Genomic DNA, 15,155 nt, shown 5'->3' on the forward strand with positions numbered 1-15,155 from the left:
GAGGGCTGCTCTCAAAAGCCCGCTTCCGTAGGGCGAGGTGTTTGTCAAATGGGAGATCCGTACAGGCCGCAAGGAGAAATACCACCGAAGAGCTCTGCGCAATTAATAAAGACAGACCACAGGGCAGTCTACCGGGAGTTCTAATTTTGCCCAAGTCACTACCTCACCTCCAAGTAAAACCTACCCTTGCACCCCGTGCTCTATGCCCATATAACATGTGATGTGCCTTGCAGTGTTGCCAGCCTTTAAAACCATGGCTGCCGTGACTCTTTCATCCTGCCTCCATCTCCAAAAAACAGGTTTCTGCTGATGATAAGATTCACCTGGGTTCCACAGATAGCTCAAGGAGAGCAGATATGAAGTACAGGACCCCTTGGAATTAGCGAAGGGGGAAAATCGTATTAAATGAAGCCTATTCCTCAAATGGTGGCGATATGCATTCATTTGGAATTAATTTGTCCTCTGCATTAGGATCAGTGGAGCTATTAACAGGAAAGACTTTTAGAGCCACAGAAGAAAGCTTAAGGAACCAAAGATGTCACAGTGATGGCTGTGCTGGCGTTTGATGCCTTCCCCCGGGATGTGTGTTGTCAAAACCCACAGCCGCTCCGGTGCATTTAGGTGCAGGGATGTACTCTCAGTGAGCATTGATCTGGGCAAAAAACCAGGCTAATCATATGAATATTTAAGAACATCTCATCACAGTTCTTGAAGCTGTTATGGAAGGTCACTTGTCATTGTGGAATTTACCAGCCGAACAGGAAGACAGGGATATTTTTCAGTAAAAAAGAATAGCTATTTTGAGTAAGTCTCCCTGTTCGTAAGCACCAGCTTATTATAAAGTGAAGGATATGTCTCTTAATTTAAACCAGCCCTGGTCCAAATTAATAAGAGCCTGAATTATAGGTCATATTTTGAGAAAGGGAATGTTGATACTTTGAGTGTAAGCATTAACATAAACTACAACATATGGCTTACTAGGCAGCTTCCGAGTTCAGAGTTTTAGAAGACTTGCTTTAGTGAATAAACATCATCTCTGAATTGGATACAAATTTGCACGCTTAAGTGTGCAAAAGCAAGGCTTCTCTTTTTTGCTGCGTTTGCTTGGCAGAACTTAAAATTTCAATTTGGGCATGGCTTTTTCCAGGTCAGTGTGCTGAATGAGCACTGCAAAATGTCATCAGTGGCCTGCCAATGAGTGAAGATTTTTAACTGAAGATTCTGCCCAAGAGAGTTAATGTCGTTTCTGGAAAAGCCTGCTTTCTGCTAGGAGAGTTGCTCAGACAATGGAGTCTGACTCCATTGCTGTTACTATTTGTTTGGATTCTCTGGGTCAGCGAGACTACTGTTCTACTCTTTAGGGTTTGTAGGCATTTTTTTTCCCCATTTTAAGAATCAGTTCTCCTCTGGATCAGTAGTTTGAAAAGGCACATGTCTACTTCCTAGATCGTCTGAAGCCAAATATCACCAACTTCATCATTTTTGCACTTGAGGTTTTTTTCATTTTCCTCACTAGCCCCTACCATCGCCCTGGCCCAATGCTGGGGAGGATCATATGCTGGTGGCAAAGAACTTTCTAATTTATGGGGCGAGGCCTGGGGGCGATGTCTGTTGGTCCATTTGCACTTCCAATCATGGCAATGAGCTGGAAGCAGTGCTGTTAATAAAACTAATAATGCATTCCATCTGATTTTCATGAAGAATGACTAAAAAGCGCAAGGAGGCAGGGATCCAGTTAGAGCTGACTCTAAGCCAATCAGGCACATCATTTCAGCACCATCTGATCATTTCTTGGCCTAATTTAGCGTGCATATTATTTTACCAAGGGGTTGATTTAGTGCACCACCGTGAATCAAAGTGACAGTTCCAAATGCCTGATTTCTTGAACATAGGAGTCTCTTTCAGGTTTCAGCAATTCAATTTGACTGAAATTTGTGCTGCACCTAAAATGTGCGAGTTGCAGTAGGCTGTTTGGAGGCTAGATGTTTCTGTCTGTGTAGTGATTCAATTGCTCTTGTACAAGAAAAGCATTTATTTTTAAATTATGTGTACTTAGAACAACCAGCATGCCCACTGCGTTTCTTGGATACCATCTGATATTTGGTGTTAACAACTTCAGGTTGAAGAGGTTATTAGAAGTGGGGAAAATGGAATCCAGAGATTCTTGTTTTTGCTTTTTATGATAATAATTGGTAGTAGGAAGGTGGGTCAGCCAGTGTATTGGTGAGCCTGTGTATATCTGGGCTTGGCTTAGCTCTGCATTCTGGTGCAATATTGTAGCTGTAGATTTGGAGTTACCGTGCCCAGAATGGCTCCATGCATTTCTTTAATAACTGGAAGGTAAATGTCTATCTCTATTGCACCAAAGGTCTTATATGCCTTTTTTCAGCTGAGACATCCTCCAGGCACGTGGATTGTGTGCTGCTCTTTTTAGGGAGCCCAGGAGGATCAGGAATTGCCAGAGTGCAGCCCCAATTCTTCTCTTTGCCTTCCTTTGGTTGGTTGAGCTCTGAACGTCCATTCCTAGAGGACTGGGCTGTACCATGAGGTGAGGGTGAGCTTTAGAGCAAGTAGTAGGTCTACTATAATTTAACAACACAATTCATTTCTTAAAACTGACTTGACAAGGCAAAACAAAACAGCCTTGTCAGAGCTATCAGTTGACGAAGTTAAAGGCATTAGTAGCTATTGAGAATTCTTTCTCTGAGATAGAAAATGTGACATTTCTCTTTAGTTTTAGAAATTCAGCTCTCAAAAATCTGTTTACTTCCTCCTGGGTACCTGGCTTATAATTAGTGTGAGCTCCCACCAGGTGACAACTTGATTTCCTTTGAAAAGGGGAAGAAAAGGGAGAAGGAATCAACTTTAGTAATTTTTACAGCTTATCTTCAGGTGCAGAAAATATTTAGTATTTCAAGAATAACTTTTTCTTGACCTTTCCTGTAATTTGTGATAGATTTAATTTAGATGGAAACTTGGTGTATTCTTCTAATAGAATAATTGCTTTCTTTATATTCCCAATAAATGCCTTGTCACAAGTGGAAAAAAATGCACTTTTCAAAACACTGGAATTTTAATTTCTCCCACGCTTATGAATTTTCTAAAGCCCTTTCATCAATATAAAACTCTGTCCTTGTGAAGACAGTTTGCCAGTTCCTCAGGAAGCTGAGTAGAGAATTACTGTTTGATTCCGCAGTCCCGTTACTAGGTGTATACTTGGAAGAACTGCAAGCAGGGACACAAATAGACATTTACACACTGTTGTTCGTAGTGGCATTATTTACAATTGCCAAAAGATGGAAGCAACCCAAGTGTCCATCGGCCGATGAATGGATAAACAAAATGTGGTATACACATATGACAGAATATTACGCAGCTGTAAGAAGGAATGAAATCCTGATGCATGCGACAACGTGGATGAACCATTAGGACATTATGTTGAGCAAAATAAGCCAGATACAAAAGGACAACATTGTATGGTCTCAGTAATATGAGCTAATTATAATGAACAAACTCTGGAGTTAAAATCTAGGATATATGTTAGCAGGAGATGGAAAGAGGGCAGAGAACAGGCAGATGATGCTTAATCTGCAAAGAATGTTTAATAAGGTTGATTGTAAGTGTCTGGAAATGGATAGCACATGTGATGGTAGCACAATACTGTAAGTGTAACTAACAATGCTCAGTGTGAGTATGATTGTAAGAGGAGGGCTAGGGGCATGTATGTCACTAGAAGGAATGCTAGAGGATAAAATATGGAACTGTATAGCATAACGAAAGCTATAGTGGATGATGACTGTGGTTAATTATACCAATATGAAAAAGTTCTTACATGAACTGGAACAATTGTACATCACAATTACAAGGTGTTAACAATAGGGTGGTATATGGAAAAAATACAATTAATGCAAACTAAGGCCTATAGTTAACAGTGACACTGTAAAATTCTCTCCTCAATTGTAGCAAAGGTACTATACCAAAGCTAAGTGTCAGTAGGGGGAAATATGGGTTAAGGGATTTCTTTTTTTCAGAGAAATGAAAATATTCTCTTACTGATTGTGGTGGTGAATGCACAACTCTGTGATTATACCAAGAGCCATTGATTTTACCCTTTGGATGGATTGTATGGTGTATAAATAAAGCTGCTTATTAAAAAAAAAATTCTATCCTTGCCTCTTTCCTACTGATCTGTTTAACCAGGATAAACGTTTATGGGTAGAAGTCTCATATAAATTTAATATTTTTACTAGTCGAAACATCAGTGATCGCAGGATTATTCAATGGCAGAATATTTTTAAGCATTCAGGCACATAAGTTCATGGCTTAAAATGTATCAGGAAAGCCTCAAAGAATGTTGAGTTTTCAAGAGAAGCCTTTGAGATTCTCCCTGCAGTGGCCCACAGAGGAAGTCAGAGGAACACATTTCAAAGGAAGAAAGGGGCAGTCCTATTTTCCTCAACATCGGTGGAAGGTCATTAGAGTATACCATTTTGTTTTGTTTTTTTCTCACCGACCTACAGTTTAGCAGAAATGCAGAAAGCAAGGTGAAGAATTAGAGAGCCCCAAATAATGGAGGCCGTCAAAACCATCTTGGGCCCTGTTGGTGCCAAGCCCTGGCAGATGGAGATGCAGAGAAGAGTGACATCAGCTTCTGCTCCCTGGCCCATAAAGGAGTATGATGGGATGTGCACAGCCACTGAGGGGAACCGGTCTTAGAAGGGGGGAGCAGCTTGGCTTTGGGACTCTGCTCAGTAGCTGTTGGTGGAGGGCCTTTGGGTCATGGGTCTGCCACTGGAGTCCCACACTGGCTTGTTTTGTCAGGCCCTTGGCTACATAGCTCCTGGAACCCTGTGCACGCCACTGCCTCCCCAGGGGTGCACACCCAGCCCGTCCCACAGTGTGTCCCTCTCTCAGTCAGGGACAGGGGCAGAGAGCCCCTTGGTCCAGAGCATGCCCTGTGTCACCTCTGCTTGCCCCATCTCACCTCCACACGCCCTGTCTCACCTCCATACACCCCTCATCTCTGCTCACCCTGTATCATATCCACATGCCGTCTCACCTCCATACACTGCGTCTCACCTCTGCTCACTCTGTCTCACTTCTGCATGCCCCTTCTCACCTTTGCATACCCCATCTTGCCTCCGTACACCCTGTCTCACCTCCATGTGCTGTGTCATCTCCACTCCCCTCGTCTCACCTCTGTACGTCCCGTGTCACCTCCACTCACCCCATTTCACTTCCACACGCCTCTGCATGTGCTCCTGCAGCAGCCCCAGCTCTGATGGGCAACTCCTGCCCCCTCCCATCCTCTACTGGTCAAGGGCTCGATTTGTGCAGATGCCTCACTTCTTGCTCTGCCCCCAGAGCAAGGAAGCCCCTTCTCCTGAGGGGTCCTGCCATCCCCTGCCGAGGGCTTTCCTAGGCAGAGCATCTCCTTTGTTTGGCGATAGCCTGTCACGGCTCACACAGGGTCTGAAGGCAAGGAGCACCGCTGGATGCAGAGGGGAGCCAGAGGACAGAGGAGGGTCTGATCATGCCCTGCCATTCAGGACTCTGCCTTCTGGAAAAACAGGCTGAGTAAAACCGACAGGTGCAAGAAGACACCGTGGTAAGTGCAGCATCGGGGACCCATGACAGATGGAAAAGTGAAATGTCTGACAAAATCGCCCAGGTGCTTAAACCTGCCCTTTCCTCACTGACTTCCTGGGTTCTCTAAGACACTCTTGTCCCGCCCCCTGCCTTGGAGGGTTGCCGGAAGGAATGTGCCCTGTCTCTCAGGGTCTCCCTCCTCCTGGGGACTCCCACATGGAGGTGATCCCCAAGTCGGCAGTGAGGGAGTCCTAGGGAGGCCCCCTGAAATTGTAGCAAATGGGTTTTCTTGGGTGAAAGCAGTTGGCAGTGACCTGATGTCGTTGGGAGCGTCTGCTTCCATCTCTTGCTTTGTGCTAAATCCCGTGGAGTCTATTTATTTGCCTGTTTGCTTATTTATTTGCTTGTTTATGGTTAATAATTAGCATTCAACAGTACCGATCCTGGGAGGTTGAGGTGCCACGGGCGGCACTTAGCATTTGAGGGTGGAATACTTTGTGGCCAGCTCTTTGTGGCTTTGTGCAGAAGCTCCTCATCCTGACACTATCTGTTTGGTTACCCTGTGGAATCACCTCCTCCTGTCCTCTGGTTTACAGAATTAGGTAGGGACCTTGAAGGTGGAAGTACAGCTGTCAGCGCTATCCCGAAGATGCACAGCTAACTGCCTTAAGTGGGAACGAGTTAGGCTTGCTGCGAGGGATTTTAAAAATACACGGTTTTCTTCCTCGGGTCTGGGAGGGACTGAGTGTCCCGGTTGGGTGGGCTGCGAGTGAAGAGATGCACACGGCCCAGGCAGAGGCCTCTCTTTGTCGTGGACAGCCCGAGGCCCTACTGCTCAGTGGACATCGGTACGCGCTTGGGTTCTGAGAGTTTTTCCCTCAGGTGTGGAGGCACGTGGAGCCCGTCTCTCTGTGCCCGGGGCCTCTCCCAGGGAACACGATGGGCTCCTGAGAGTCCAGGGTGGGGGTGACTGAGTGGAGGGCTCTTGCACAACACAGGGCAACACAGGGCCACAAAACCGGAGGCTCAGGATGATGGGATTTGACTCCCTCCTGGTTCCGGAGGATGGAGGAAGACCCAAACCAAGGTGTCATCTGGACCGTGTTCCCTCCGAAGCCTGTAGGGGAGAGTCCTTCCTCGCCTCTCGCAGCTTCCGGAGTTGGCCGGCAGCCCTTGGAGCTCCTTGGCTTGCGGACGCAGAGCTTCAGTTCAGCCCACAGCACGTGCGCTGCTTTCCTCCATCCGGCATCCGCTCAGCTGACCTGCCGAAAGTCCCGAGTGGGCGGGCGAGGCGCCGGTTTCCGCTTCCGGGTCATGAGGGGAGGTCTGCTGAGAGGGGCGCGGAGGCTCTGGGCCGTGGCTCGCTGAGCTGAGGGTGTCAGGTGGCTGCTTTCCCTTGGAGATGTAAATTTGTATATTCAAGTAGGCAGTTCTCCCCGACTTAGCACATCAGTGCTGTGTGGGTTTCGTTGGTTGGTTGTTTGGTTTACAAAGAAACAGCTCCCTGTTAGAGACAGGTGCACCTTTACCAGTTAATGAAGCCATGCTGATACTCCGACTCGCCCTTTTACTGGCCTCCTACCTATCTGTGAGAATATTCCTCAATGTGAAGTGCTCTAGAATTTTCTTTGGAGGAAAGGGCCTGTGGGGAATTTCGAAATTTGAATTTTACTTTGTGGTCACCTTGGGGGCAGGGGTTGCTGGTGCCGACAACTTGAGATGGATGCGGACTTTATCTGCGGAAACTCTTTCTGCGGGACCCTTGCTGTTTGTCCAGGCGCCGGTTTTCTCCCCGTCCAGCAGGGACGGTGGGTGCTGCGGGGAGGTGGGTCGGGGTGGGGGGTGGTGGAGTGCCAAGGTCCTGAAAGTGTCCCGGATCCCTTTGCACGGGGTGTTTCTTTGCTTAAAGGATTATGAATACTGAGTCTGTATGTATTTTTTTTTTTCTTAGTTGCTAGGATATTGGAAAAGCTACAAGGAAAGAACTGAAATGGTGAAACTGTAACCCATCTCATCCTTTGAAATTTGCTCTATAGCTACTTGTTAAATTGTAATATGAAAGTTATCACTTTTTGTATATATGTTACAGACCACAATAAGGAAATAACTGAAACTATGGTACTGTAACTCATAACGTTTTTTGGAAATTTCTTATATAACTACTTGTTAAATCATACTTTGAAAGCTATTATCTTTTTGCATGTATATTTCTCAATAAGGAAATAAGGGAAATTGTGGAACTGTAACTCATAATACTCTTTGAAATTTGCTCTCTAACTACTTATTAAATTGCACTTGGAAAGTTATCACTTCTATATATATATATGCTATATTCCACAATAAAAAATATGATTAAAAAGATCACTTAAATGGCACACAAGCTTGCTTAGGTAAATCTATGGTATAATGGAATAACATAAAGCTATTAAAATAATTATGTTGTTCTGGAAAAAAAATGAAGAAGAGGTTTGTTTGATAGGGCCTACCCTAGGTTATGATGTTTCTTTACCCAGTAGGAAGGGGAGACCATGAGTCGTTTCCATTACTCTTGACATCATGATCATGTGCGAATCCCAAGAAATTTTTCGATTATTTGTGCGGATTGTTCTGTTGGCCCTTGTTTACAGTATATGATCTGGTCCAAAGCCTTAAGGATTGAAGTGTTCCCATGAGTGTCCCGTGACTTAAATGATTATATCAACACCGTCACGTAACTCAGTAATTAATATATGTATATAAACGCACATAAATACACATATTTTTATATATGTCATGGATCATTAAAATTACATTTCACTCTAAAAGTGAGCAACAAAGTTTGAACATTTGCTAAGGAAAAAATAAAAAGAATTTTGGCTGGGAATGATGGGGATAAAACGCAACAGTTATACTGGCTCTTTATATTTGTCGTCATTGTTACGTTAGCTTTGGGAGTAGAATTGGGGGGGGCCTCTTTGAAACCCCCAAACTCCTGACTCTAAGACTCTTCTCTTTTTCACTCTCTCTTCACAGCGGGGCATTCTCTGAGGTGGTTTTAGCTGAGGAAAAGGCTACTGGAAAGCTCTTTGCGGTGAAGTGTATCCCCAAGAAGGCACTGAAGGGCAAGGAAAGCAGCATCGAGAACGAGATTGCCGTACTGAGGAAGTAAGTGCTTGGAGAGGGGCCCTCGCCGCCTCTGGTTTGTGGGGCCCTGTCTCCCCACAAAGCGCCCTCAGATGCAGGCCTGGAGGGAGAGCGGTGTGCTCTGTTAACTGCTGCTGACGTGTACCTGTGTTTTCAAAGCACGTTCCACATCCATTGTCTCTTATGACACTCATGTCAGTGGAGGTCATCATTTTGAGAGAGCCCAGTGGTCACTGGGTCCAACTTGGTTTCAAATGGAGGCTTGGGTGACCTGGGACAGCTGACCGAACTCCCAGCTTCCCCTGGGGGTCATAAAGCTGACCTCGCAGGGACCTTGAGGGATTAAGCTAATGTAATTTTTGCTCCCCACAGGTAGGAGAACCAAACAGAAGTCCTCTCCACCCCAGAGGTGACCTTTGGTTAGTGAGGTGTCACCAAGTCCCCCAAGGCTGGGGATGCAGACCCTATAGGGTCCCTGTTTCTGTGTTTTTGGAGTGTATCTGAGCCATGTGCTATGGAAATGTTAAGAGGAACTGTCAATAAAAGAGGGTAGAAATATCCTTGAAATTTTGGTGGTCTGCAGTCAGCACCGAGCAAGAATCTCTGTACAGATAAGCAAAGCAGAACGGAAACAAGCTGTGCAGAGGATCTTGAAACAAAATCTCCCTTTCCCCGCTTTCTTCATGGGTAGCCCGTCTCTCCCAGCTCTGCCTTTTGGGGACCAACGCTGCCCCCATTGAATGAAGCTTGGCTGCCTTAAGTACCCCCTGCCCCCTGGGTCAGAGGGTCAGTGCGTCCTGCTCTGACCTGACTCAGAGACAAAGCCTGCAGCAGATGAGATGTGTGTTCTGGAACAATCCGGCCTTGATAGCTCTTTGGTTTGAGGGTTTTTGCTTATTTGTTTGGTTGTTTGGTTGGTTTCTAGGCTCTCTGGATTGCCTGTTAGAGACCCAGAGTGTCTCATATTGTCCTGTGGAGGACCGCATGAAATGATTACGTGGAAGAGAATTTGGGAAAACAAATTACTCTTAAGTACATTAGCATCAAGCCAGAAAACCCAATGTTAATGAAACATTTATTTAAACTGCTTATTTTGCAATACGAAATCAGTACTTGAAGATGGGGATATTTGCTGGTGACATCAAGTTGTACACACATTGCGGATATTTGACATTTTAGATGGAATTCTGGGAGTCCCAGAATCTTCCAAATGTTCTGTGTTGGCTCCAGGGAATGCTGGGCCACTGCTGTGAATTGAGGGTGGTGCCTTTAGTTTTATATGATGCCTTAATGGGTTTAGAAGTAAAAATGCTGGAGAAGTAAGTTTCTACTCTCAATGATGTTTTTCATCTATGTGGGAAGGAGGCACGGGATGTAGACTTTGTAAGCCAGTCTTGGCTTATGCCACAGACATTTTGCCTTAATCAGTGTCTCTAGCCTCCGATAATTATCGCATCTAGGGAGAGGACAGTTAAAACAAGGGAGGGCCAGGGATTTGGAATAACTTGTTTTGATAGCTCCTCACTGTCTGTCAGCGGTTAGATGCCTTGAAGCATTACCCTTATTTCAGGAAAAAAGAACAAAGAAATGATTTCTCAGGGGATAAGATGGTCATATGTCTCCTGTACTGATTTATTTTTTGGTCCTCAGTGAACTATTTACAACTGGAATAAGAGGCAGTTCCACAATGTGTATGGAAGTATTATATGTTTAAGGAGCATGATATGATATATACCATCTACTCTCAGATGTTTAGAAAATTGATACATAGATAGATACATAGATGGATTGATATAGAGATGTATAGACAGAATGATATAGCAGATGTGGCAAAATGTTAAAATTGTCAGATCTGGGTATTTGGGGATGGGGTATGTTGGAGTTCTCTGTATGGGTTTTGTATTATTTTTGCAACTGTCCTGTAAGTTTGAAATTCTTTCAAAATAAAATGTTTATGGGGGAAAAAAGAAACAGAAGGCAGAGTATATATGATCTGTATATATGATCTGTAAATAAAATAGCTTGGAACCACCCTTAGATTGCCCATGCATAACAGAAATTTAACAAGCACTTGTTAAATTCCCACTCTCTGCCAGGCAGCACTGGTAGACACTGGGGCTCAATAGATAAAAAGCAGTTCTTACCCTCAAAGAGCTCACAGTTTTTGTCACTAAATATGTGTAGTAAAGTTATAGATACTGTGATAAAAATATGATCGAGGGCTTCGAGAGAAGAATGCCCAGTTCTTCCTTTGGGGCATGAGGAAAGACAGACTGGGGTGTGAACAGATCTCTAGGACTTAGGATTTGGTTTCTGACTTCGATGACCAAATGGTAGATGACCCCTTTTGCTGAGAGGGAAAGTACAAAAAGCAGGAGGACAAGCACGTTCTGATTTGAATTTGTTGGGTTTGAGGGGACTGTGGGATGTCAGGTGGAGACAACCAGGGACAGTGGACTTCCCAGGCTGCAACACAGCTGAGCTCTGGGCTTGCTATATGTTAAAGTTTTCTGAAACAGCATAAAAAAGTTTCGGTACTTTCCATACCTTGTTGACAGGGTTCCAGATGGGACTCCTTTATTCTGAATTCTGCTGTGGCATCTTGGGCCATGTGTACATTTCCATTCTATTTTTCACCCAAGTCAGCTGCCTCCTACATGTCAAGTTTATTACTGGGTGAGAGATTTATTTATTTCATTGGATTAAAGTAATGTAGCTAATATATCCTTAAGGTTACCTTTGTACTTGCTCTGCAAATAGTTTCAGAATGATTTTCTGTTTGATAAGTGGATATTAAACCAAGCTTGGAGAAAGAGAAGTGGTAAGCATGGTGGCAGGCTGTTGCTATGCAGTAGAGAGAGCCGCTGCTCTGACTTGGGCCTTCACTGAGCTTGATCTCTAGGATTTGGCATGAGCTTTCCCAGGCAGAATGGTTAGCTAGGGTCACACGAACAGAGAATTTTATACGTTTTGGAATTTAACATCAGTGTTAAACACCGAGGATTGGATTATAGAGCTTATAGCTTCTTTTGGTTTTATTTGTCTAGAGAGCAGATGCCTCTCAAATCTAATTTTGAAGCAACACATAAAGCGCTTCTGGAGAGACAGAAAGGCAAAATGATAGCCGGTGTGCATTTAAATGAGGATGAGAAGGAGGGAAGTGGGCACATAAAGCACGAAAGTGGAGGACAAGGAGAAGCGAAACAGAGCTGTAACCAGGGCAGCCCTTTTCCTAATAGTTGGGGAAACCAAGGCACAGACGGGTTACGGAGGTGATGTCAGAATGAAACGGACAGCCAAATTCTTCCTGCTTTCTACTGGTGGCCTTGCAGGTGGTTGAAGTTGTCATGCCTTGGTTTCGTCTCTCTAGGTATAGTGGGAAGTCTCCACTGGGCAGCCTCTGCCTTTCTTCCTCTAAAGCAGTAGTTCTCACCCCTGGCTGCACATTCCAGCCCCCCAGGAAGCTTCTAAGAACATACGGAGGCCCAGACCCCATCCTGGGCCAACTGAGTTTGAATTGGAGGGGGTGGTGGGCACTGGGACGTTGAAAGCTGTCCCGGCCGGCGGGACGTTCAACGGAAGCTCCAAATCCTGTGAGGGAGGAATGGTATGGGACAAGAGACACGAGGAATGACAGCAAGACAGGTTTCTGATCAAGCTGCAAAACTTTATTGAAGAGGCAGGGTATATATACCCTAAGGGCGGAGGGAGTGGCTAGTACGAACGGGTGGCGGCCTAGGATTGGCTGCTGCTGTTGCTAGGGCGGATGGCAGATGTAAGGCTAGCACAGGATTGGTGGCTACTGTTGCTGGGGTAGAAGGCAGGGAGTAAAGCTAGCACTCTAGGCGCAAATCTTAGGCGCCAACGGCTATCACTTCCGTAGAAGGCTGAGGGCAACTTAAGCCGCTATTGCATCAGCCCTAGCGGTCATGTTGCATATCTCCGGCATGGCTGAGGGTGGATTTTATACATGCTACCTTAATCGTCCCCAACAGAAAGCCCTTCTTGGTCTCACCTCCCAGAGCTCTTCATCTTGCGCAGGAGCACATGTATGTACACACATGCACATGCACGCACACGTGTGCGCACACAGACACATCCCAGGCGATATTTCCTTAAGGTGAGAGGTTTTGTTGGGATGAGTAGACTCAAGGGTGGTCGCTTTTAAAAACTGGATTTCATTGCCACAGAGGTGAGTGGAATTGAGTCCATCATTCCCTAATTGGGGAGCAGGCACCTTTCTCCAAGGGTGGCTGAAGCATGGGGGCTGAGGGCAGGGGCCTGGCCGGGAGGGGCTGGGCTGGAGCTTGGTCGGGTTGACACAACCCAGCACTGAGCCTGTCATCAGGAGGGCGTCATGGCCCCCCAGGGGACCCAGTGCTAGGGCACTGGATCTTGGGCCGGAGCCCTGGATATCTTGATGGCTTGAGGTTAGGATGGTCATCACAGGAAGTGGAGAGGTGAGAAGCCCTGGGGAGAGGAGGATGCAGAGGTCTGGTTGCCAGGGGGTGGTGTGGGGCAGGGAGGCTGAGCCTGCTCTAGTAGTAAGTAGCTTCATCCTCTGGCTTTCTTAGACCAAACATGTTTTCCCCAGAGCAGAGCTGAGGAGCAAGCCACCCAAGGAAAAGACAGCTGGTTTTGTATTAAGTAATAGCCTTCCAGGAAAAGCTTCTGTATAGATCAACTCATTTAAATTTGACTGGCTTCTGCTCCCCCTGGCCCTGTCCACTCGCTTCAGTCACTGCCAAGTGCCTGTTTATTGGGCGTGCGAGACAGACATATGCTTCAATAGAAGGTCATCGATTCAGGGTGAATGAAACCACTTTTCCAGTGCCTGCAAATGGCTCCTCTTGGAGTTGCTCAAGCACCTGTACAACTTTGTCAGTGTCTATCCAAGCTGCCTAGAAGATGACATTCTAACATAGAGAGGCCTTTTCTCTGCAGAGGTAGCATTGGGATCGACACAAAGCAGCAAGTGCAAACAATGGTGGCTCTATGAAACCAGTCGGGAGGCAGGTATGTCTTTTATGATCCTAAAACCTTTGCTGACCCTGGAAAGCTCTCACTGAACCTTCCCTTGAGTTTGACAACAAAAATGCAGTTCACATGGTACTGACGTTGAGGGATGTGGTGAGTTATTTGGTGATGGTCATTGTTGTGGTTGTGTGGTTGAAGCCAAAATCTTGCCAAGCCTTGGACTTACGTGTGTGATACCTGTCTGCTGGAGGACCCCAGAGCTGCTGGGATCTCAGCACGACCCAGCCAGGCTCTGTGCGGGAGGGTTGACGGTTTTCTTTACATCCCTGCCAGCGACTTGCACTCAGAAATCGGCTGGCCAGGACATCCTCTCTCCTGGTTTGCACTCTCCCTTTCCATTTCTGGTCATATTTGGTGGTCATTGTTTATTGTGCTCTAACACTGTGCATGCATATAAGAAGAAATCATATCAACTGGCCTGATGCCAGTGCAACTTTGCAACCAAGAGAGGACCTGTTTGGTGCTTCTGGACGTCTGTGGCATGGGGCTTTGTCCATAGTGTATGTTGTTGATTGGATTTGAGATCCAGAATCAACACCTTTTTATTGCTTCCATCAGTTTCTTGGGCTTGGCTTACAGAACTCCATGGACTGAAGGAAAATGAAGTTTTTCTCCCTTATTCCAAAACAGGGGTATTCAAACTAGCTTGAACATGCATGTTGGCTTCTCTCTCCAATAACCACCAGTGTCTGGGGCCATTTCTGCTGGCCGTTTCCTTTGCCCACATATTGCGTTTAGTGGCTTAACTTGTGTCCCTTCCACAGGCCATTCTCCTGTGGCATCTGCAGGTGAGTATCTAAATGTGTATATGAGGTTGGCCTTCCCCACCCCAATTCCAATATGTCTCCTGGTGAATGGAGTCCCAACCGTTTGGTAAACACAGCCCCTTTGAGAACCACCACTCTAGTTTCTACTTCTCCATCCCTTCACCTGCCTCATGCTTCAGACTAGTTCCCAGAAATGGGGGATTTCCTCTGCCCACCATTCCTGCTTCAGCACGCCAAGCCTCAGAAGACTTGTCTTCTCCAGGATTGCCCCTTGGTTGTCCTTGTCTGGGGGCGACGGCTCCCCGTGCTCTTCTGTGGACTTCTGAATCCAGTGGGGAAGGCTGAGCCCTGAACTGAAGCAGTGATGGTGAGAATGGAGACAAGGGGTTGGGGGGTTCCAATGACGGTAAGGAGTCGAGGGACATGGGGGCTTCAGCACTGACGAGGTGCAGGGGGTGAGGGGAAGGGAGGAGTCCACACTGGCTTCCAGGTCTCTGACTTTGATGGCCACCTGGACAGCAGGTCAGTCAACCATTGTGGGGTGTTCTAGAAGAGGAGGCGGGCTGTAGGGAAGATGGCCCGCCTTTGGCAGCAGTGGGAACTTAAATCTGGTCTGGCTGTGCCTACCACCTTTTATAC

General features: G+C 46.1%; 1 protein-coding gene across 4 annotated transcripts in view; it reads left to right on the top strand.

Moving 5' to 3' along the window:
- CAMK1D (calcium/calmodulin dependent protein kinase ID) overlaps positions 1-15,155 on the top strand; it is a 420,857-nt gene that overhangs the window by 144,313 nt on the left and 261,389 nt on the right. For all 4 annotated transcript variants that reach the window (XM_037845773.1, XM_037845775.1, XM_037845772.1 and 1 more), the window contains exon 2: positions 8,602-8,733. In XM_037845773.1, the coding sequence (XP_037701701.1) occupies positions 8,602-8,733 (132 nt within the window). The remainder of the gene's footprint in view (positions 1-8,601; positions 8,734-15,155) is intronic.

The sequence above is a fragment of the Choloepus didactylus genome, chromosome 8 (genome assembly GCF_015220235.1).
Source record: "Choloepus didactylus isolate mChoDid1 chromosome 8, mChoDid1.pri, whole genome shotgun sequence".
Classification (NCBI taxonomy): domain Eukaryota; kingdom Metazoa; phylum Chordata; class Mammalia; order Pilosa; family Megalonychidae; genus Choloepus; species Choloepus didactylus.